The following is a 24149-nucleotide window of genomic DNA, read 5'->3' on the forward strand; positions in this document are numbered from 1 at the left end:
GTCCACAAAGACGGATTCGTTGGTTAAGATGCACTCGCAAGAAGTGCTACTTGCAAATGGACAAAGTTGTTCTGAAAAGCTACATTTGAAAATGATGGAAGTTAGTTAAGAAACGTGGAAAGAAACGCACATGAGTACAGAAACTTCACTCATTAGAAATCCATCTTTGTCACCCACATGTTTGCGACCCATGTGAATGGCTAGTTGGCCCTCCTCATGCCTTCGGCCCGCAGTGATTAGGGCCCATGGGCTTTGAATTTAGTACATGTTGGGTTTAACAGTTTAACACTTAAACTATTGACATGGCCTTGAAAGTTGAAACCAAAAAAAATGGAAGCATCATCAGCAGCTTCTGAAATGATGACTATTCATGTGAAGTTCAGTGGAAGATCAATCCCAATATCTGTGTCCTCAAACTCAACAATCAAAGACCTCAAAACTCTTCTTCAACCTCTCACTAATGTCCTTCCTAGAGGCCAAAAACTCATCTTTAAAGGTACCCCTGCCCCCTCCTCCTTATCTTTCTCTCTCTTTGCAAAATGAGTTTTAAGGGAATTTTTTTCTTGTGTAACTGTAACAGGAAAAGTTTTGATGGACACAATGGTGTTGACTGGTTCAGATATTAGAAATGGAGCAAAACTCATGCTCATGGCTTCTCAGGGTTTACATCAAGGGGTACTTTTAGTAATTATACTTCATTTTTATGTTTCTTTATCTTGATTTTGGGATTTGAGTTGAATGCTGTGAATTTTGCATTGAATAAATAGGATGGGTTTATTACTAAAGAGAAATCTACACTGTCTAATTTGAGAAGGCCGGCATTGGTAGATGGTGATCGCGCCGTGCAAGATAAGGTTGTAGTGAATGTTGATAAAACACGAACGGAACGGTGGAAGCTTACCGGGGTTATTGCTTTATCAGATTCTCAATTGAAGGTATCTATATGCTTTTGCCTCATTCCTATATTTATTCAAATTTGTAGGAGAATTTGTAGTAAATTAAGAATAAGAAGCAATGATTGTCGTATTAACGTGCAAGTTTAAATAGAATATACTAGCAAGACATATACTTGACTGAATTTGGCATCATGAATTCAGATTGCGTTAATATATATGTATACAAGACATAAGGGCATGAACATACACCCTCACCCACAACAACGTTTGACAAATCAATCAAGACTTACTATGCAATCTTATGTTTACTAGCTAATAAAGCCTTCAAATCAAATTTGAAATTTTGTATTAGGAATTTAGGATCCATGAAAAAAAAAAAGAGTTTATTAGTGTGGTTGTTTTGAAAGAATTTTTCAGGGGATAGAGATTTGCTATTGGAAATTTTGTGCCGACAGTGCTCGCTGCTCAATGAGCGGTTATATTTTAAACTCTAATCTCTAAGATACACACAGGGGTAGTGTGCTATAGGCATTGTGCATAAATATTGATATGAGCAGTGAAAGATTTATTTAAGAGTTGGTAGTCAGCAATTCTTGTATGAAGAATTTGGTATACTTTTGGAAATATACTTAGTGAGAGGTTCTTGTTTTATGATTGCACTGTTTATATTCCAGAAAAATAAAAGGTTTAAATTGAAATATGTTTTTTTCTTAGTGTTTTGTAGCTTGCACTATAGGATATCTCATCCTTTTTCTTTTATATATATATATATATATATATATATAACTATTCTTTACTGATCAAAAAAGAAAAAGAAATATGGTTGCACTGTTGCGCACCTCCATGTCTTATTCAGTCATTTTTTTATTGTTTATTGAACTTGGAAGGTCATACCTGATGAAGTCTGGGCTTGTGGGTCATCTGTGAGGTTATTGGATATTAGCAAAAACTCTATTCAGGAGGTACACACTAAAATTGGATCCTTGAGTTCGCTCCAGGTAATCTTGCTAGCCATATAATTGTTTCTCTATTTTAGCGTTGAGCTGTTTTCTTACAGAATGTGAGTAGCAACTCTATTATTGATTTGTTGTGTGCTCGATCCCTTTGCAGAAGCTTTTGCTGAATGCAAATGATATAGCCGATGAAAGCCTTAGTTGGCAGGGTGTAACCGCGCTTAAGTCTCTAAGGGTTCTGTCTCTGAGCCAAAACTAGTAAGCGATATGTTTTCAATGTTGGTAATTTGCTTTGGTTTGCTCTTCCTGATATTGAGAAAAGTATGGATAGTTTATTGTGGCTAAAACGCGAAATAATGAAAATATTGTCACTATCAAAAAAGAGATCAACGATATAGACACTCTAAATAATGTAATAGCAAGTAGATCAACCATCTCTGACCATCAATGGCAAATGATATAGATAGCTTGATCTAGTTAAGTGCTTTAGAAATCACAGTTAGGCTTGCACCTTGAGGATCGCTTCAGAGCCTCTCATCAAAGATGACACTGAGGATATAGTTTGCAGCCTTGCAGGTAGTGCAAGAGGCTTAAAGGTTGTAAGTGGATATTAGTGCCTTTGTTCAAATGACTTGCTGTATCTCATATTTAAGTTCTTAGTTTGTTTATATTCTTTTATTCACAAGGTTTGTTGACATGTTGTAGTTCATACTTCTTGTTTATACCTATGTTTCTGGAATTTTTGAGAGGCGTTTTTGGAATTTGGAGGCTTATTCCTCCACGCCTATGAGCCTCGCCTTAAGCCTCTTGGAGGCTTGGTGCTTCAAGCTCTTATGCATTTGACTTAGATAATGCATATTACAAATTACTGGAAGGTTATGTGCGTTTCATAGATTGCCATGTTCTGCCATATTAGTCGTTATCATCCAGAATTAGCACTCTTGAACTGTAAATGCGATTTTTTTTTTCAGTGAGCAAAAATTGTATGTATTGTCTCAGGGACTTTCCATTTAAACATTTATTTTTTATACTATATTTCTGAGAACGTATGGTTGATCGTGCAAAACATCGCACATCCTAGTACCTGATTACATTTATGGAAGACCGTTTGTAAAGGAAAGCATTTATCTGCAAATTTACTGAGGTATTGTATACATTTTCTCAGTTTAACAGCAATGCCATCTTCAATTGGTTATTTGACTTCTTTGAGGGAACTTGATGTTGCGAACAACAAGCTCACAAGCCTGCCAGTTGAAATAGGACTTTTGACTCAACTCCAACTCTTGAAAGCCAACAACAACAGGTTGTGTTTAACGCTCTTACCTGTTTAGCTTAAAGTGGGTTCTTTGTTTTGTAATTCCTTTTCAGCTATCTATTGTGCTTTGTAATGTGGCTAGGGTAAGCTAGCCGTTTGAGCTGACCTCCCGTCCCTCCCTCATGAATGTCCACTTGTCTTAAAACGGTTTTCATTCACCTTTTTCCTTATTAGTGGCCTCCTCAATAAATGATGCCATTTTCTATTTTTTCTCCTGGAAAATCTACTAAGAGAGTTTCATATCATACAACTAGACCACTTGAACAAAAATGGCTCCACTTGAACCAGCCACTTATTCAAATATCAAAGTAGCAACTACAATTGCACAATCGTGAAAATTCAAAATAGGAAAATCAAACTAAATAGAAATCAATGTCTACAAATGTTACAACATTTGTAGCGGCAAACTAACATTGAAATGGCTATAAAATTCTACAAGTGTAAATGCTCAAATATTATATACTACTTCAACAGGTAAATATAAAAACCATTTTATCCTTTGATTGTTGTCAATCTGATTGTTTGTGCAATGAGCATATGCATACGCTTGTTGTTTGTAATGTGCATGCTACCAACAGTGATGACTTAGTATCTATTTGATTTCCTACCAATTCTGCACTGCAGTCTTGATTTAAAGGAAGCCTTTCTCGGTGCAATTGCATGAATTTAACTGGTTTTCAAATAGTTTGGTAATAACCTTGTTTTTGTACAATGGTGCAAAGCAAGAGACATTTATTGAATAATATGACTAAAAGTTTGGATCTGTCCATTTTCTGGGATGCCCATTGCTTTCCTTCCTTTGATTTGACATGCTTGTTTTTGCTTGCAGAATAACTGCTGTGCCTCCATGTATAGGGAACTGCAGTTCTCTTATTGAGGTGGTGTTCTGGTCACATTCTTCATGATTTATATGCAGCATCAATATAAAGTCTAACTTTGAACTAGAAAAGGCATCAGCATCACTATTTAATACATTTTGCATGATTTTGTTGTGGTGCAGATCGATTTCTCATCAAATCTATTGGAGGACTTGCCGGAGACTTTTGGAAGTTTATGCAATCTTAAGGTGCATCATCTCTCTCTCTCGGCAAAAATATCCTGTGAATGCATGGGCACACTGGAAGTGTAGAGTTCCCTTTAATGTTTTCCTTTTTCAGTTACTAAAGGCATATGGTTTTATCTTCCTTTAACTATGGTACTACTATCTTATATAGTGGAAATGGATTTTATGTGAAAAGAGGTAATCATGCTCTCTAAATGAAGGGAAAAGAAAGTATGAGCTTCTTATGGAGTGTGATAAGGAGTTGAAAAACGTTTGAGATTTGCAGTGATGGATGAAAAAAAAACTCCTGGAAGCTTTAGGAGTTAAAATGTTTTGAGTGACCAATTATAATTTCTTGGTTTAAAAAGGATTGGTGTGCTATCCCTCTTTCGCCTAGTAGGTTATCATGCTAACCTTCTTATTCTTCAGTTAATGATACTTTATCTGAAGGAGTGCATGTGAAGGATGATAACTGAAAAAGGAAAAGAGGTAAAATAGTTATGGGTGGAGTTAGTAAGAAAAGAAATGAACTACCGAGCAAAAAAAAAAGAAAAGAAATGAACTGATCAGACATAGATTTGGTTTATGGTATTATGCACACAATCTCGAATTCCATTATATAGGCAGAAACGAAGTTTGATTTATTTTTTTTCTCCTAATGGCATAGGATTCCATAGTTCAGTAACACTTGAAAGTTGAAACCATGGACCAATCCTTAGTTTAGTTGATCCTACCTTATCAAAAACTCGGTTTGCCATATTGAAAGTTTTACAGGTTATAATAGAGATGTGAGCTTATAACATAACTTGAAATGGTTTCTGTACAGTATCTGGAAAATATTAGAATGTGATGCTTTAAACTGAGATTTCTAAGCTGTAATTTTACCTCTATGATGTATCTGTTACCCAGAGCTTTTGCGTATTTGATTCTAGAAGGGAATTTTCTTCCCTGGTCAAGCCAGTTTTCAGTGGAAAATGTTCATCAGATAGGACTATTAAAGGGAATTTTCACCGCCTTCAAGACCTTTCCCGGAGACTTATCTGAAATAAATTTTCTCCACCAAAATTGTACTCAAGTGTGGTGAGAGATTCCCTTGGATACTGCTATCTCCTGCAACTGCCTACTAAAAGGTGGGATACCATGGAAGAATTTATTTCTGCAATGAATTAAACCCTTGGAAGCTGCTGTCGTCGGTATCGGGAACATAGTTAGCTCCTCAAATGTGTTCCACCCCTCTTTCCTTTCGTTAATTGTGTAGGAATGTTTGAGAGGTCAAGATCTCTTGTCCAAACTCATTGGAATTAAGCCATCTTATGACCTGATCTGGCTTAAAATTTAAAAGAAACCTAGCTTGTTGGGATCAAAATCATAGAATAACCAAGAACAAAGAAAAAAAAAAAAAAAAAAAAAAAAAAAAAAAAAAATGGTCTAGCTTAAACTGGTTATATGCATAGTTGCCTATGTTGGGTTGGAAACATTGATGAGAACATGTGAATTCAATACGGAAGCTAGTCGGAGAATATGTATTCAAATTCAAAGGATAAATGTGTAGGACGAAGCCTCTGAACCCTTGCAAGTTCAATGATAAAGATTGTCTTGATAAAGATTTTGTCTGTAGGTCACATGTCTTCATATAATATTAAAGTTCTCACTCAGTCGTTTGTTATATCTTCTCAGTTGGTGATTTGTTTGTTTAGGTCACGTATCTTCAAATAATTTTTGATTTATCATTCAGTCATTTGTTATATCTTCTCAGTTGGTGATTCTAGCAGCTGGTCGGTGCTTATACATTGCATTTTGCGGCCTTTTGCTGCTTGAATTTGGTAGAATGTCTCTTTATGCCTAATTTTCTGATGCGTAACTTAAAGGATTTACAATTGCTCTAACAACCAAGCAAGAGACAGAAATGATAACGAGTCTTTGCTTGTTTGAGGATATAAGTTGTGTTTATTTGTTTACTATTATGTCCTCGTAGCTCTCCGAGAACCTCCTTTATCTTTCCGTAAAGTCTGCAAGCTCATCCTTTACTGTTATGCTAACAAATATTCTACAATTTAGCATAAACCTAAATATGACAACAAATATAGCATGTGTATCTCAAGTCAATTAGAGGTCAAGACATATTTCAGGTAAAACGGTGATTTTTTGTTTCAAAAAAATAGATATTCTATGTGATGAGAAAGTAGTCATAGAGGTTATCAAATATCCCACCATCCTGAGGTCACTGTAGCTGTTGCCACTTATCTTGAGATTGACCATAAGACGTTGCCATATCTCGAGATCTATCTTGAGAGTCAACTTGTCAGAGAATTTAATATAATTAAATTTCAACATAATAATAATAATATTAATTATAATTATAATTATAATAATAATAATAATAATAATGTTGCCCACAGAGGTTGGTTCGAAGGGTCATACATAGCACTAACTTTTTGCTACCTGTTCAATCATGATTTGAGCCAAAGTTGTCTTTGAATAGGATAGACTGTTTTCTTTTACTTCTGTGTTTACCATGTTACCTGTAAATAATAGTTCCATTGTTTATGTAGGCTTTGTATCTTAGAAACAATGGCCTAACGTCATTGCCCTCTACACTTTTCAAGCTTTGTTTAAAGCTATCGACATTGGATCTGCATAACACAGAAATCACAATGGATCTTCTTCGTCAGGTAGCAATGTTTATTATCTATTCTTACATGAATACTGTATGAAACTGTAATACATTTTTAGAGTTTGATCATAGTATTATCTGGCAAATAGTTTGAAGGATGGGAAGATTTTGATGAACGAAGACGTTCCAAGCTTCAGAAGCAGCTGGATTTCAGTATTGGATGCTCTGAAGGATTTGACGAAGGTGCAGATAAAGAGTAAAGGTTTCTCTTGTAATGTAGCCGGTTCCCATTTTCCCAAGTGATTATGATCTATGCAAAGTCTTAGAGAAGGTTTATGATCCTAGATATACACATAGATTCTTTCAGGGTGTTCTCTCCCAACCAGTGGGTAAATAATCATCTGTACATCTGTGGTTCTGTAAGCATGTTTGTCAAATGACGTACATTTTTGAAAACAGATAGATCTCCATGAAAACTGAGATGTTATGGTGACAAAAATAATTGAAGCATTGTTGCATGATGTACATTTCCTACCAATTCTTTTCTTATGATGGTATTGTTGTTTTTTTTTCCGATAATCATTATAATGGTATTGTTGTAGACACAAGGAAGAGGGGAATGCATAACCAATAATTGCTTAAAACCCCAATATGACATGCCAATAAAACATCGAAGTCATTGAGATGACTATTTGAAAACAATAGCAGCTCTCTTCTTATCTTATATCTTATATTAACTAATCTATTAGCCTGTAGTTGAACTGTAAATCCCACGTTTGGGATTTTGCTAATAAACAGATCCAAGGTGAGCCCCAGCACTTCTCTTTACATCTTTGACCCCTTGAAAATGAGGATGTCACCGTATGCCTTTGTTTGTTTAACCTTCAGAAAGTCTCGAGTTGCCAAAACTGCAGAGTGCAAATATCCTATGTAAGATTTAACCATCATAACGCAATAGTCCAGGCCAGAAACACTGAAGTAATACAGGTAAAAACAAACGCGGCATTTTGTTCTTTTAGATGCCACAGATTACTCTTAATTCTTAAAGTAGTGCAGTTGTTATTACCGCAGATTTGGTAGAACAGTTTGGCAGCCTTCGCCTGGTTCATTCCATCACTTAACTGGTTAAGTGACTCAAATTCGGTGGCCCCCACTGTATCAAAATGTGTCTTCAGATGCCTACACATGCAATACAGAGACAGATGAAACTCGACAGAGAAATCCATGTAAAAAGATTGATCAATGAAATAAGCAAAATTGAGCAAGGGATATTACTTCCGGACAGAATCAGTAGTCTTGTCCATGGGGTGATAAAATATTGGAAGTGGAGTCTGAGTTGGTCCAGTTTCAATTAACATCTCTGCAAGGATAACCTATATGATTAGCGAAAGTAAAAGTAGTTTATAGGCTTCCAAGTATTGCTGTTGTTACTGCATGAAAAACAAGATAGATTAGTAGACCTTGATCATGGGAAGGCTCATCTTCCGATACTCTTCTGAGCTTGAAATTTGGAGTAAGTAGCTCAAATGATTCCTCCTCAGCCACTGGATCAAGGCCACTGGTCCCATGCTTTGATGAAGATTTACCCCTTTTTAAGCTGGATCTGCCATAAGAACCACCACCGACACGTCAGAATATATAGCTAAAATGCTCCTTATCATTGAAGAATGGCTAGTAAATTTTGATGGAAAATTGGCAACACACTAATTTTGTGGAGTCAACAAGTATTTCAATTCAATCTTGGGCTGTCAGCTCCTATTATACCTTTGTTGCTCTACTGGCGTTGAATGAAGCAAACCATTCCCGGATCCAGAGCTGGGAATTGATCTCTCATTGCTCCCTGTAAATTCATGGGAAATAGCACTTGTAAATAAAGGCTCCAAGAGTATTACTACAACAACACATCTCCATTCATGATAAACCCTGTAATAGAATTTAAATAAAAAGGCCAACCACCTGAATTTCCAGGCGTGAACATCTGGTTGAACTCATTTACTGGAAAGTTCATGTCCATGTCCATGTTCATGTCCATTTGCCTCTCGATGGAACGATGCTCAGGATGAGAACCAACTCCACTGTGAAAATCTTCAACAGACTTCGCATGGAAATGTGCCAATCAGTATATACGCATAAATTCGTTATCAAGACACAATGTTTTTGGCAGGGGGTACAGTAACTTACAAACTCCACTGGATTTTGATTAAATGGTGGCTTTGATGGTGATGATGGTACTGGTGGCTGTGGCGATGAGTTTCTTCCTACAGTTAAACAGAAAGCATAATAAGTTCATATCTTCAATTTTTAAAAAAGAGATTTCTAAAAAAATGCAGTAAAACCCTGACTTGATGGTGAATCATGAGGAGTACGATGCTGGGCAGATCTCAAGTGAAGATCTAGAAGAGGCCTTGGATAATGAATTTCTGTGGATCCAAATCCTGAGAAACCACTAAGTAGGGCTCCAGGCGGTAGCTCCATGAGATGAGCTGTCTTCATTGTGGAAATAGGTATTATGCGCTGCATGCATGAAAACATTCCTTAACACATCTGACTTCAGCCTTAAAAAATCATTCGAAGAACTGAAGAAAAGACTAAAATCTCAAAACTAATCTTCCAACTACGAAAACTATAAACGACTCAAGCAGTAATGTAGAGGAACTACAAAAAATAATTACAATGCTCATCACCCGTTCTGGGACCTGGTCAGTCCTTCACCACTTACAACTACACATCCTGAGGTTTGAGCCCAGGGCCTAGATACATACTAGAAACTGTGGCACTCGTTCAATGTAATTACTCTTCTATTTGCAATCCACAAATGACTAATTTCTACTAAATTCCCCTGTGAAGGGAAAGTTCAGTTATTCTAAACAATCACTGTGCCACTTGAACAACAAGAATTATGACATCCAAATCAGCTGTTTTACAAGTCATGTTTGCCTCTTGGATTCAATGTAAGTGATACTCACTGTAAGATACCTACCCTCTTAGTGCCTCCCCTGTTTGTGACTATATCAGCTGTCTTTTGGAGCCAAGACTGGTAAAGGGGACCTGGGATGATAGTTTGTTCATAATCCAGCTGAGGATGACCTGCTCTTGGTAGTACTTTTCTTTTTGCCGCTCTTGGTTTCTGTTCATTTGGTTGGGGCTAGACATAGAAAACCATATGCATTTAAGTACAGAGTTAATTTCACATTGTCTTTACATTAGCTACGAAAACATGATAGTTAACTACCTGTTGGGCTTCTTCTCTACTCTCATCAGACCGATTGCTGTTCTTTTGTTCTGGAGACACATGATTGTTCTGGGGTTCTGGAAACAGATCTTGAATTTCATCCACTGAAAAAGGAATAGTACTTTTAGTTATTCCTACCAATTAAGCCTTAATTTCTTAACTTGGGTAAGAAGGAACATAGGTCCAATTCCTTGCAAGTCATTAAGGAGCATGTATATGTTGTTTTTCTACAAGACACTACTAACAGTCAATATAAGAGCCTGTTTACACCTGAGCACTTGAAAATCAACCTGCACTCGTGGCACTACTATTTATGTCTGTTGTGTGTTTGAACAGAGGTTATTATGCATTAGCTCATTTAGCTAGAGAGGAAAATGTACTGCCAAGCGATTTTGGATAGCTTACCTTGTTGAGGCACTTCATGATGAAGTGGGGAAGGAATAAGACTAGGAATTATCGAGTTATCTTGTGTAGTGAAATTTGTCTGGGTTTCATCATCACCTTCAATGTCAAACCTGCCAAAGTTTCTTTCTCACATTAAAATTACTCCTCCAAGATATTAAATCTACACCAAAATATCCACAACATATTAACCTCACCTATCGAATCGATCATACAAAAATGCATCTGGCTGGTAAGAATCGATGGGGTCCAAAAGTGTAATATTAGCAGCATCAGCTGAGTGACACACTCAAAGGTATAACAATCAGTGACATTGTGATACTAAAACTATTTGCAAAAAGGGGATTTACAAATTGACATAGCAAATAACCTTGATGATGTTGTTCGTTTAAATCCTCCTCTCTTGGAATCTCATCATTAATCACAGGGTCATCAACAGAATCCAATCTCTACATACATCATGTACAGATTAATTACATTTAAAAGTATCAATCAACCATACATACTTCAAACATGTACAGAACATTAGCTCACAACCTGGTGCAGTGGAATATACACACCCATGTGACTTGTGTCTTTTATATTCAAATGTATCATATTTTAGAGTGGCAATATTGGAAATTACCATGTGAATGTATCGTGTTTGTTCAAATCTGATGGTTGTTGTTTTACTCGAGGCATTAAGAGACCGTTCAATCTCTTCAACAATTTCTCTATTCTTGTCAGGTAATGTAACCGCCTCAAATCTGCAAATAAATAGCCAGAATCAGCTAGCTAACTTGCACCTAATAACCCACTAACATGCGCATCCTCTTCTAATACTGACTTGGCTTGTGATTTGGCTTTGGGAAGAACAGTTGGGTCCTCATTTACTGGTTTAATCTTCCATGCTTCATTTATCTCCACCTGAAATTTTAAAAAATAAAATCAAAACAATGAAACAAATAAAAACCAAATTCAATGTTGGAAAATTTACCAGAAGACGTGAAACATCATCTGAAAATGAAAACAAAGATTAGATTAGATATAAATTTACAGAGGAATTGGAAAAACGTTGAAAAGAGAGGGTTGGAATTATTATTACCAAAGAGAAGTTTCACTTTTCGTTCATAAACAATCACAACTCCACCTGAAATAAAACAAACATGAAAATTAAAATTTAAAAAAAAAAAAAAAAACAGAGAAAATAGTATATATATACCCATGAGAATTCCAGAGAGTCTTAAAGCCATTGGAACTTGAGGATTCAATATCTCTTCACTACAACAAAAAAAAACAAACACCATTAAAACACAGTGAGTTAATGAAGAAGAAAGTTGAAAGTGGAAATGGGGCTTGTTTTTTGTTACCAGATTTTGATGATGTTAAGCTTATTGAGTTTCTTTCTGTTCATCTTTGCATGCATAGTCGCCGCCATCCTTGATCATTAGAAAACAACGTTTTAATTCAAACTTCAAAATGAAATTCAAATAAGAAGATGAACAAGTTTATGGAGGATACCATATTTGGCCTAGTGGAGCTTTTCTAGCAAGAAGTTGATGTGAGTAGAACATTTTCTTCTTCTGCTTCTTCTTCTCTAATGAAGCTTCAGCTTAAATTTGAATTGAGATAGATTAAAAACCGTTCGATGTTCCTCGAGATTCGTGAGATTGAAGTTTGAGGAGAGAGAAATAAAAGCGCGGTAAGGACAGGACGCAGAAGAAGTGGAGTGAAGAGAGTTTGTTAAAAGTAGTGGAGAAGTTGTGATTCGGTGTTCACGTATGCTGTTTTGGTTTTAATGCTGCTTGATTAATTGAAACTGTCTACTCACTTGGAAATGAAGTTACATTCGGACTAATATTCATGGGCTTATTTAGCCAATAATAAAGAGCTTGGGACTTGGGTGAGTTTATATATTGGGCTTCTGAATGACCACTGTGATGTGGTTCACAACATAAAAAACATTGTGGGGCTGTGGTCAAGACTAGGGGTGCCAACGGTCCGGTTCCAGTTTAAGCGGTACTCATTGACACTCTTAGTCAAGACTCAAAACTATTTTTGTTGAAAAGTTGGCTCTTTTTTTTCAGGGCAAGTTACGCAATATGTTGATTTCGTTATTGCATATAAAAGATGATGAATTCAACAAAACTTGGAATTTTTATTGTTTTCCAATCCAAAGATTGCAAAAGCGCAATGAAACCCGATTTTGTTGATTTCAATGTGCTATAAATTTTGACATTTCTCCGAATAAACATACAACAAATTTGAATTTCATACATAAACCACAAGTTTTAATACATACCCAAGTTGTCGATTCTACCAAGCAAGTAAACTGGGTCATATTTAGAAGATTAAACACAGATGCCAAAACCCAGTACCCTGTACAACATCTGGGACTGAATTGGAATTAGAAAATGGGAACAATATTACCTTTTTCCCTAAATCGAACAATTTGGGTGCTGGAAATCGAACTAAATAGTTGGTTGCTTGCTTTGATTTTGGAAATCGAACTAATCTTACGAATTTGGGTTTGAAATGGAGAGAGAAAGAGAGAGGTAGAGAAAACCCAAACCCTTCGTTTTTTCGAGATGGAATTGAGATGGAATGGAAATCGCGTTTTTTATTTATTTTTTGTTTTTAAAATAGTGCGAAAGTTTGAGTAAATTAGATCTGATAATCTTGAAAAGAGATCTGACGGACCAGGAGGGGAGTGAGATAAGGGTGGCACTATAACTGTGTCACTATAGTCTTTCTCTTAAAAGTAGATACTTAAGTTAACTTTAAAATAAGTACGTAAGTAAAACTTCACCTACAAAATGAATTTAAACATTTTTTTTTAGTAGATATGATATACTCAATATTAAGATCATTTCTACAAAATTTCAGCTCATTTGGAAACCTCTAACATTGACAAAAAACAATTACAAAAATTCAACATTTATGAATCATTAGATTTCTTTTTAAAGATGACAACAATTTTTATCTATGTTAGAGGTTTCCAAATGAGCTGAAATTTTGGGAAGATAATCATTATAGTGAGTGCTTCATAACTACAAAAAATTAAGTTTGAATTCATTTTGTAGGTGAAGTTTTACGTACATACTTATTTTAAGTTAACTTAAGTAGCTACCTTTTAGAGACTTACTGTATATATATATAGTCCCGCTCATAGACGGACATCCGTAAAATGGACTTAACTAAAAAAGCAAAATTTCACGAAATATAATCGAAGGGTTTTAGAAACCACCAAACCTCGCTCATATTCCCTCTCTCCTATTCTCTCTCACATATTTTCATTCGTGACTCTCTCTCTCTCACCCTCCTACCACTCTTTCTCTATTGAGGCTTGATGAAAGTGTACAACAGTTTGCAGTTTTTATGATGTCTCAAGTTGATCTTTCCAGGGAAGCTGCCCACTTGAGTCGTTTTATTTATAATTTTAGAAAACGGAAGAACGTGTCTTTCCTAAAGCCGTTGTATCCTCTTGTGCATCCGTTTGTTCTGGTAGAGACTTATGAGAAAGGGGAAAGTGTTTCACGCTATATTGATGATGATGATGTCCTGATCGGAAGCGATCGAACCAAACAAGCTCTTGCGCACATGGGGACTCATGCACTTCTTAAGATGCTTTTGGTTGACAATTTTGTCCATGCTAATATGCATCCTAGAAATATCCTCGTTCGGGTAGCTCAGGGAAAGCCTAAAGAAAAAGGGTTGTTTAAATCCAAGCCTCATGTCATATTTCTTGATGTAGGCATGACAGCTGAGCTTTCAGGGAATGATCAAGATAATTTGCTAGAGTTTTTCAAGGTTGTTGTTGTCCGAGATGGTTGCACTGCTGCAGAGAGCACTCTGAAATTGTCAAAGAAACAAACTTGTCCTGATCCTAGTGCGTTTATCGAGGAAGTGGAGAAGTCGTTTACTTTCTGGGGTACCGAAGAAGGTGATGTTGTCCATCCTGCCGAATGCATGCACCAATTGCTTGAGAAAGTTTGGCGTCATAAAGTTAACATTGACGGCAATGTTTGCACTGTGATGGTGATCATGTTGGTTCTTGAGGGTTGGCAGCAAAAGCTTGATCCGGATTACAATGTGATGAAAATTAACTCTATTAATTGTTATTCAAAATTTGGGTGGCAGAATCTCTGGAATACACAATTAAAGGACTCATGGCCCCATAAACAATACTCGTAAGATCCGTCTTTACAAACAATTTTGACAATAGAAATCTTTATTGTACTCACTTTATTTTCATTTTCTATTATTTTTTACGAAGTATGTATCACAGTGGATCCAATAAAGGGCAAGATTCAATTTGAACGTCGAAGTTAATTATCTACATCTTCAATATTCAATGCAAAAAAAAACTCACAATAAAACCCTTCCAAATACAAGCAGAGCCATTCTAATTACTCAAAATAAGTATATGTTACAAGCATCCATTTTCAATAATGATTGCTAGAAGTTTCTATTAAGGTTTGGAAGAAGTATACGTTTGAAGTTCATAACCTGATTGAAGTTCATAACGTACAACAACCCATAAACAAGTTCATAACTTGTTTGAAGTTCAAAAACAAGAACCTGCTAAGGTTTGGAAGAACTTGTTAGAAGTTCAAAATACATCCAGCAATAACCCATTAATCCTGAAAGACCTGGCGCCATATGATAAGTGGCATGCACATACACAGCCAATGAATCTAGAACAAGTTTGGAAATTCATAAACAATATCGCACTTCTATAGAAATTGTCATTGTTCACCTCATCAGGTCGATTACTTCAGCTAACAATTTATTTGTTGAAGAAAAAAAAATGCATACTCAAAGCATAAAAATTCAAAATAAAACTCTTCCAAATATGTGGCTGCAAATTTATCTTCCAAAAGCAAGCTTCTTATCTCTCGGCATAGCTTGTAAACTTTGAATTTCAACCTTCAAACTCTAATTATTTGCAACATCCTTTAATCAAGCGACATTCCTAGACATTCCTACAGTAGAAACATGTGAAAATATAAAGCTATGAATTAATGAGTGCCCTACCAAAGGCATTAGTAACAGAAAAAAAAGCAAGTGTATGCGAAAGGAAAATTACATAATTTACCCGAAGATGAACAATAATCATTATCTGTGGTAGAGTCCGAAGTTGCATCCTCGTCGTACAAGGAATTTTTTTCACTGCAAGTCAGTTAAGGTAATAAGAAAGAATATGCAAATACTCTAATCGAAATAAAAATAAAGGAAGAATTTTTTTTTTACCCATTCTTTAGCTTTTCTTCATTGTTTAGCTCTTCTTTACCCTTCTTATTAAGCTCCGGACAATTCCTTTCATCGTGTGACACTCCAACCTTGTTACATCCATTGTACCGTCTCCTTTTATATTTTTGTGCCTTTTTGAGTGCTTTATCTTTATCTCCTTTAAGTCTTTTTCCACATCCTTTTGGTCTTGCTTGACTCGGTTCATGATAATTAATTGCCAAATTAGAACTCTTTGCTCCAGAAACTCCTACACTTGTATCACAACCAAATGCTTGACTACTTTTCTCATGTGGTGTTGCTACGCTTGTATCACAACCAACCAACTTACTAATTTTTTCAAGTGCATCACTTAAAGCATCTGTAAACACTTTAGTTGCTTCTTCACTTTCGAGGGATTTATCAACTACAAGTGTTGACATTTGAATCAATTCATTCCGCTTCATGATGTATAATTTATCATCTTGAACCTCCATTCCACCATCATCAATGACTGCCCCCGACTTTGCAATTTTACACCACCTCTTCAAAATGTATTGATTCGGCAATTTATCAAAATCATGCATCTTATTCAAATAAGCTAAAATATGCCTACAAGGGACCTCTAAGCTCTCAAACTTTTTACAAGTGCATGAAGCAAAATCTATATCTTTTTGATAAGAAATTTCCCGTACTCTAGACTTTTAGGCCACCATTTTTCTATGAACCTTATAAATGCAACACTTCTCATTCTCACTAACAAGTACAAATTTATAATTCAAGCTCTCCCATAACTCATCTTGAAATTTAAAGAAAAACTCATGTGTATAAACATCAACCATGTGTACCAAAAAACTATGAGACATTTTTATTTTTGGTTTCTCAATCATATCTTTGTTATCTGCCATTAATTATTCATGATGTTGGCGCACAAGTCCCCTACCAAACTGAACCATAAAATCTACCAAAGAATTTTCTTTTGAAACATACATTTTGAAAAATGAATGAGTGTTTTCCGCTCGTTGACTACTTGACATACCTGCAGAGATCGAATATGTGATTCACATGTGCGGACACCCATTATGATCGGATTTCGTACATCGACTCCAACCACTTGTTCTCATGTAAACCACTCCTCTGAAGAATACCATTCCACTTCAAGTCAAACTCATCTTTCATCTCAGATCCCCAAATGCAGTTTGAAAACTCAGTGTAGTACTTACTATATATAACTGAATCTATTTTCATCGAAAATTTCATTAGTATGTGCCAATTGCAGTACCTGTTGACAGAGTACCCAAAGCTTCAGCATGTAAAAAAAAAAATAGCATCTGCAAATTAATTATAAAAAATTAATAAATAAATAAATAAATAAATAATACATGTGAAAAGTGGTTGGAAGAGTTTGAGAAATGGCTTTTGTCATTGCTGGATCTTGATATGTAATAATTATCTTTGGGGGATTGCCTTGCATAGCTTCTAAAAATTGGTTGAATAACCAAATAAATGATTCTGTGGTCTCATCACATAAAAATGAACAAACAAAAACAACTGTCTGACCATGATTATTAACCCCAAACAGCGGTGCAAGAATCAAGCCATATCGATTAGTGTTGTAGGTAGAATCAAAGATAACCACATCACCATAAAATTTGTATGCTCGTCTCGAGGTTGCATCAACACAAAAACAACGTGTAATTCTATGTTCATCGTTTGTCTCAATTTTAAAAGTGAAAGAAGGATTCCTCCCCTCCAATTTTAAAAACTCATAAAACATATCTCCATCATGGCCTTTCATTTTATTACGCTTGTCCCTTTCCTGGTTATTTTAATCTTTCTGTGTGAAACCAATATTTTCTATCCCTCCTGACTGAACTCCAAGAAGACTGAACTGCTGATGTTGTGGTATGTTTACCATGCCAAGTTGTTGTGTTAAACATTTTTGGGCACTGGAAACACTACAGTGAGATCTTAGAAGATGTACTCTTCGCGGGGTCGACAACGGGTGAGAATGCCCTTCAACAAATACAGTAATAACAAATGTACCAGAGTTTGACTTCGTCACAGCAACTTTTGCTTTACAATCTTCTTTTACATTGCCCCGACGCCTTTTTGTATCAACGTCCGCTATTTCTAAACTTTTTCCTTGCTTGTAACACACATATTCCTTTCTTACACATTCACCATCTTTATTTCTTCCTTTCAGACCAACTATGAACACTGAATCCAGCGTAGGGGTGGGCAATGGGCCGGGTCGGGCTAGCCCGACCCTAAACATTTAAAGCCCTTAAGATATTAGGGCCGGGTCGGCCCGGCCCTAAAGTCAGCATAGGGCCGGGTCGGGCTGGGTCACAAGTCGAAATCTTGCCCTGACCCTGACCCTAGCCCTCTTTAAAGGCTTTAGGGCCGGGCTTTAGGGCCGGGCCTATATATTTTATTTTTTTTTACTACATCAGTTTTAAAACTCATTTATATTACAAAAATGTACAATAATCTACAAACTCAAAGTCCAACCAATCTAGTAATAATCACGTATAAGTCTAAAAAATTTAAAATGCACATCCACAATCTAATGAACCAAGTACATCGAGAGTTGAATTTGTTCTTCCTTGTACTCAAACCTCACTAAAATTACATTTAACATTGAAATACATAGACAAATAATTATATTATCATTTTAAAGGAAGAAGTAATATATATAAAGAAGAAACATAATAGTTTTGGTTAAGGGTCATGGAAGTTGTTAAACTATTTGTAATATCATAAATTATTTCTATAATAGATTCAAACAAATATAATATTACATTTCTTCTAATTTAAAAGTGATTCAAGCTTTGTATATGGAAATGAAAATATTGGCTTTTGAACAAGTGATGGAGAAAGGTTTGAGATTACAAATGTCATTTTTCCACGACAAAGGTTGTTTTTGTTTCTATGTTACAAATGTCCGCTCGTATTTTGCTTTTAATGGTGTGGAAGGAAATCTTTAGTTTTAGACTTGGCTTGGATGTGAATAAAAATATAATTTATAAGAAATAAGTGAGAAAAGAAATTGAGAATAATAAGTTATGAACTTTGACTTGATGATCAAAGGAATAAAGTCTTATTTTATTAGGCTAGTGCTCATTGTTCTTCATATTTTGCTAAGTTGACAAGTTTTTGTTATATAAAACAAGTTATTGGAAGTACCATTGGGTGTAAGTGATAAATTACAAAGGACAATATTATTTTAATTGAAAATATTTAACAAAGAGTTGGACAATTATGGTATGTATTTTTATAGTGAAAGTATGAAACGAGGGGCGGTTAGGGCTTGGTTAGGGCTTGGTTAGGAATTCGGGCCTATGTTTTAGAATCTTAGCCCTAGCCTGCCCTAGAAGGCATTAGGGCGGGCGGGCCGGCCCCTAAACTCTGTGAGGGCTTTAGTTGTGAGGGCTTTATAGGACTTAGGGTCGGGTCGGTCAGGGCCGGGTTAGGGTCGTTAGGGCCAAATTCCCACCCCTAATCCAGCGGCTTTGGCATAATTATTGTAGAAATTGTAGACATCATCAAGTTATTCAAACTCCTATTCTTTTCTAGATTTGGTATCATTTGATACTTGGAGATTGTAAATGTGATTAGGTTTCCCACCTACACTCCCACTCTCAATTTCGAAATCCTCATTTTCCATCTCAATGTAACCTGGAAAAAAAAAATATAATAAACCCAAGTTTGAATAAGCGGAATGCAACGTTAAACAAATTCTAGTAGATGGAAGTAGGTACTTCAAAATTAAAATTCTATTTTACTCTAAATAACATAACAATTGAAATTATAAAAAAAATTGTCGGACAAGTAACGTAGAAAACAATGTAGGAATATAATAATTATAGGACCGAAAATGACAGGACCAAATTGCAACTGGTTCCACATAGAACAACCATCGCTTTGACAGGTCAGAGGATTTCAGCATGTACCAGTAAGTAATACTCAAAAGACTCAGAGGCCTCTGTTTACAGACTACTTGCATTGTGATGTGATGAGCAAGGTATGGTACAGAATGAAGAGTTCGGAAAGGAAAATCATATGATCAACTAACCGTGCATTTTTCATGCAAAAGCAATATTAACATTTAAGGTTACAACTTAGTTATGGACGAAATCAGCTAGCATATCCTAAATGGTATTTGCATTGGGAAGACACTTCAATTCCTTCTAACTTTATTGTTTAGGTACAACGATGTCCAATTCGCTAACAGTCCACTTGGTCAAAGAATTATCATCCTTATACGCTTCTGTTCCAATTCGCTAACAACCATCGCTTTGAACTTCTATGTGTAACATAAATAATTGTAGTGCTCTAATGTTTAATGTTGTGACCTACCTCTTCTCCTCCTCTACTATTCTATTTATAATGACCCTCCTCCTTCTTGGGCCCTCCAGCTGTCCCCTCATCTTACGGCCTCTGGACTGCCAAGTGTTGAGTTTCGTCATGCGGCGTTAGGGTTTCACCCTTCCCGCTAGGCACGCGTGCCGGATGGTTCTATTCCATGTCAGCTAGCCTTTCGCGCTGCGGTTCTCCCCTATCTGCCCTCGGTACTCGGCCTCCATACTTGGCTTCTCTGCCCACTGCCTCAGGTAGCCTGCCCGTCATCCCACGCCCTGTCCTCTTCCCGGCTCCCTCATCCGCCAGACCCGCGGCCATCATAAACTGTGTCGCTACAATGCCCCCTCTCGAGTTCGCGGACCTCCCGAATGTTCGTGGACTCGAGAACCCAAATAATCTGCCCTTTTCCGTAAATTTGGCTGCACGCCTTTCTATTGTTGACGCACGTGTCCCCCGCGTGTTTGGTTTGCGTCGCCTCGGTTCTTGCCCCTCCACGTGTCACCTTCCCTCTGGTTCAACTGGCGGCCTCTTGATTTTCGCTCCTAGTTCTTTCCCCTTTTACCCCTCCACGCTTCCACTTCTACTTATTCCTTCTTTCCTTCTCATTCCTTTCTCACCCTTCACCTTCTTCGTTATCAGTCGCCATTTTTACACCTTCCTCTTTTCTTCTCAGCTACTGTCGCTCCTGTTTACAGTCACCCTCATCCCTCTTCTAGTTTTCCTCCCGCTCCTCCATTCTACACACCTCGCCCTCTCCAACGTTCGCCTTTGCTGCTGGATTGACGCACCAGGTTGGTAATCTTCTCTCCTTACTTTTCACATTTGACTTGTAAACTGTTCATATTCCTTAGCTCCCTCCCATGTCGGATTCTCACTCCGACGGTCCGACTTCCTCGCGGTCGTACGCGGAGGAGTCTTCTCCTCCGCCTGATCCCACCGCGGCCCCCTCCACCACTGGGCGGCCTTTCAAGCTTCCACCGCCTCCCCGCGCTCCGTCGACCCTAATTTGGAAGGCGATTAGGGTTGGCTATGGCATCCCAAAGCGACATCCTCCTCGAGCGCGTGCCGGCGTGACTCATTTCCCTCATCTGGTTCCCCAAAACGGGATGCCTTGTGGTCCTGATCGGCCAAATTGTATGCGGCTGCGTGCGCCCCCGTCGACTAGACGTAGACGTATGCAACCATTTCAACATTCCCCCTTGCCAGGGTATCGGCAATTTTTGGCGTATCATGTATGCCGCGAACTATTATAACCTCCACCACGAGCCCCGAATAGTCCTTCGCGACATAATTTCTCATTATTATATACGCAAAAGTACCAAAGATGTGAGTGTGGGGTACCATTCTTTCTGTGTCCGCCTCGTGCTTGATCCTTCATTCTCAAACTCACCACCTCGGACAAAACTTGGCATCACTACCCCCTGTATGTTTCTGGTAATTTCGTGTCCGCGGAGGTTCCACCTGAAGTGACTCTCAACCATCTCACCTTCCTGCCTCGGGGTGAGTTCACTTTACTGCCTCTCTTTCTTATGTTGACTTATACTGCGGACTCACTCCTTGTCTCTATTTTTCTCCTGTGCAGGTTGGAAGTCCGACTCCAAATCCCGGTTTTACGTCGGCCTGAAGTCTGCAATCTTCGAGCAACTCCGCAATTTGGGCTCTTCTCAAGCTGAAGTCCTCGGCATAGATCCCTCTCACGGAACCCCCTTACTAACTGACCCTTCCTTGCACACCTTGGGTAAATATTCAGCTCCCTTTTATCGTCCTCCTCCCCCTAAAGAACGAAAGCCTCGTCCTTCTCCATCCTCACTATCCGCCTCCCAGCCGTCCCAACGCAAAACCCACCGCCGCGGCTTCACTCGTAAAACCTCCAAGTCTCAGGCCCGGGCTCGGGCTCTAGAGGCGATAGTCAAAAAGTCCACCGCACACCTTTCTTCCCGGCCCCGTCAATATACATCTCCTTCTTTTCGTTCCCTTGCTGACTGGGACGATCAATATATTCCCCCCAATTCCCCTCCAGCCGACTCATCACCTTCCCCTATGGACGTCTCCAAGATCAAACTGTTCGACAGCGACTCGGACGATGACGTGACTGAAGTCCCTCCTTCCCACACTGTCCCGGCCTCTACTGTTCCCCGCGTGTCCGCGGATCCCTCCTCTGAAGAGCCCCCCCACAAGCGCCGCAAGTCCTCTCCCTCTGCAAGCCTTTCTGCGGCTCCTCCGTCTCCTCCTCATCTGCAGCGGCCCGGAAAAGAAACCGCTCGCTCTCTCCCTGGGTCCGCGGCACCACCAACTTTCCGCCCCCACTTCAAGGTGCGTGGCCGCTTGGTCAATGTAGAGGATTCTGCTCTAGAAAACCCGGCCGTGGCCTCAGCAATGTTCTATGGCTCCCATCTTCCTCGTGACTGGCTTTATCGACTCTGGGACTTCGAGCGACGCACTTCCTTGTATGCGGTTTGGGAGAAGGTGCGTCTCTTTCCCCCCTTTTCACTTTTGTTTTGACCCTTATCGGACTGCTCTTCCCTTGCTAGGTGAGCACGGACATGGCCTATATGATCAGCGGCCTCTTCTCTTCCTTGGACTCGTGGAATCCTTGGAGAAGGAGGTCGGTGACCTGATGGATTTACGGGCCACTGGCGCCTCAAAATTTGTCGGCGCGGACATGGCCAAACTCGGTGAGGATGGGGATGGACCGCTGAAGCTTCTCACCAGGCCTTCATGGACGGGGTGAACGACCGCCTAAGCAAACAGCGAGACGCCCTTGCCCTCCAGCACAAGGAAGCTACAGCCGCTCTTCTTCTCCAACACACTCAGGACATGGAGCGGCTGCGGGGGCTTCAAGGCTCCTGACTGAAGCGGGTGGCCAAGAAGATTGCCGAGGAGCATGTGCGTTTACTCAAAGAAGGCCGACTCCTTCCCGAAAAGCCCCCCTCTCCCATGCCGGAAGATCCATCCACTGCGGTATCCATTGCCCTTGAGCATTTGGTTTGAGTCGGTTGATGTTGCTTTCTCCTCAATCCATTTGCTTGAAGGCTCTGTTTGCGAGGCCGCCTCCCTGGGCCCCAACTCGAGTGATCGTGACCAAGCTCCCCTTGCCGAAGATCTGGTGCAGGATTTAGACTAGCCCCCCGTCGGCTGTCTGCTATTGTTTAGCCATTTTGTAATTTACTTTTCCAACAAAGTGTGCCCCTAATATTATTGGTTCTTTCCCTTTCATTTGTATGTTGGCGTGGTAGATACTGTTTCACTTTTTCTGATTACATGTATAATCTCTCGGTTTTAATTGTTGCTTTGTCTGGCATGCTACTGTTCGTCATTTCTTGCCTCTATTTCTACTCATCTCGTCCTTATCTACGCTGGGGCCTTCTCTCTTCTTGCCCCCATGTGTGATTCCCCTCTCGGCAGGAACTTCTCTTTTCCCTTTGGAGTCACTTTCGTTGACTTTAGGTTCTATCGGGCAGCTCGACTGCCGTGAGTCCGATTTGAACCGTTCGACCGCGGAAGGCTCATCCCCACCGCAGCCTCTAGTTAGAGTGGCCTCGCTTTCCGTTGGGCCTCTCTCTTTGCCCCCGGTGTAGCGTACGCCTTTCTTCCGCGGGCGGCTCTCCCCGACCCGCGGCTCTATCTTGAGATGGACCTCTCGTCCTCGGGCGTCTCTTGCCCTCACCTATGTTTCGTCTGACTGTTGCAGTTTACGTAGAGCGGTGAAATTTGTTCCCCCAAAAGTGCCATTGTATTATATATTTACAAATAGCTCCAGTGTATCATTCTGGATTTTCATTACATTCAAACATGAAACTTTTTTAGCATTCTCACATTCCATGGCTTTTCCGACCTTTCCTCCGTGTTTGTTCTTAGCTTGTATGCGTCTGCGGCTCCTCCCACATCGACCAGCTTTGTATAGGGCCCCCCGCCTTTTGACTTTCCATCATTCTCTCTTGGTACTTTCTGCGTCACTTTCGTCGGCGGCATCCCCTATCCCGAAGCGCGCACCGGCTTGACTCTCTTGTTATACCGTCTCTGCGGGCTGCGGTGGTATTCCTCTAGTCGATCCGCCTCGTCTCTTCTCTCTTACGCTAAGATCATATCCGTTGCCGGTATGCCCTCGTTCAGCCCGTCTCC

The 24149-nt window shown here is 38.8% G+C and overlaps 3 protein-coding genes across 3 annotated transcripts; 2 read left to right on the forward strand and 1 right to left on the reverse strand.

Annotated features, from left to right (window-relative positions):
* The first annotated feature begins 282 nt into the window (after window positions 1-282).
* Window positions 283-7358, forward strand: LOC147489933 (LRR repeats and ubiquitin-like domain-containing protein At2g30105). Its single transcript, XM_086570445.1, has 10 exons — window positions 283-496; window positions 581-675; window positions 768-935; window positions 1784-1894; window positions 2007-2107; window positions 3015-3152; window positions 3994-4042; window positions 4165-4230; window positions 6759-6878; window positions 6970-7358. The coding sequence occupies exons 1-10, from the start codon at window positions 331-333 to the stop codon at window positions 7078-7080; spliced, it is 1125 nt and encodes a 374-aa protein (XP_086426571.1). The 5' UTR covers window positions 283-330; the 3' UTR covers window positions 7081-7358.
* Window positions 7082-12129, reverse strand: LOC147489934 (sister chromatid cohesion 1 protein 1-like). Its single transcript, XM_086570447.1, has 20 exons — window positions 11955-12129; window positions 11804-11872; window positions 11656-11714; window positions 11539-11583; window positions 11431-11450; window positions 11281-11360; window positions 11080-11200; window positions 10825-10903; window positions 10652-10730; window positions 10458-10567; window positions 10053-10156; window positions 9801-9965; window positions 9163-9334; window positions 9002-9078; window positions 8777-8915; window positions 8585-8660; window positions 8281-8423; window positions 8096-8180; window positions 7887-7999; window positions 7082-7728 (listed from the first exon to the last, which is right to left on the reverse strand). Exons 1-20 carry the CDS (start codon window positions 12005-12007, stop codon window positions 7646-7648), a joined length of 1872 nt encoding a protein of 623 aa, XP_086426573.1. The 5' UTR covers window positions 12008-12129; the 3' UTR covers window positions 7082-7645.
* Window positions 12130-13748: 1619 nt separating this feature from the next.
* LOC147489935 (uncharacterized) lies at window positions 13749-14782 on the forward strand (the record flags this gene model as incomplete). The annotated part of the gene is given in 2 exon segments (XM_086574772.1): window positions 13749-14537; window positions 14540-14782. Coding segments are annotated over 2 exon segments (864 nt in total), but the record flags the coding sequence as incomplete, so codon positions are not given.
* Between the last annotated feature and the right edge of the window lie 9367 nt (window positions 14783-24149).

Source organism: Coptis chinensis, chromosome 7 (assembly GCF_015680905.1).
Source record: "Coptis chinensis isolate HL-2020 chromosome 7, ASM1568090v1, whole genome shotgun sequence".
In the NCBI taxonomy this organism is placed as follows: Eukaryota; Viridiplantae; Streptophyta; class Magnoliopsida; order Ranunculales; family Ranunculaceae; genus Coptis; species Coptis chinensis.

Excerpts from the sequence above, each read along its gene's own strand:
- LOC147489934 (XM_086570447.1), bottom strand. The coding sequence starts at position 12,007 with ATGTTCTACTCACATCAACTTCTTGCTAGAAAAGCTCCACTAGGCCAA. Across the intron at positions 11,873-11,954 it reads GCTCCACTAGGCCAAATATG|GATGGCGGCGACTATGCATG; the intron begins GTATCCTCCATA and ends CTAATGATCAAG. Across the intron at positions 11,201-11,280 it reads AAAGCCAAATCACAAGCCAA|ATTTGAGGCGGTTACATTAC; the intron begins GTCAGTATTAGA and ends ATTTATTTGCAG.
- LOC147489933 (XM_086570445.1), top strand. The coding sequence starts at position 331 with ATGGAAGCATCATCAGCAGCTTCTGAAATGATGACTATTCATGTGAAG. Across the intron at positions 2,108-3,014 it reads CTGTCTCTGAGCCAAAACTA|TTTAACAGCAATGCCATCTT; the intron begins GTAAGCGATATG and ends ACATTTTCTCAG. Across the intron at positions 3,153-3,993 it reads TTGAAAGCCAACAACAACAG|AATAACTGCTGTGCCTCCAT; the intron begins GTTGTGTTTAAC and ends TTTTGCTTGCAG.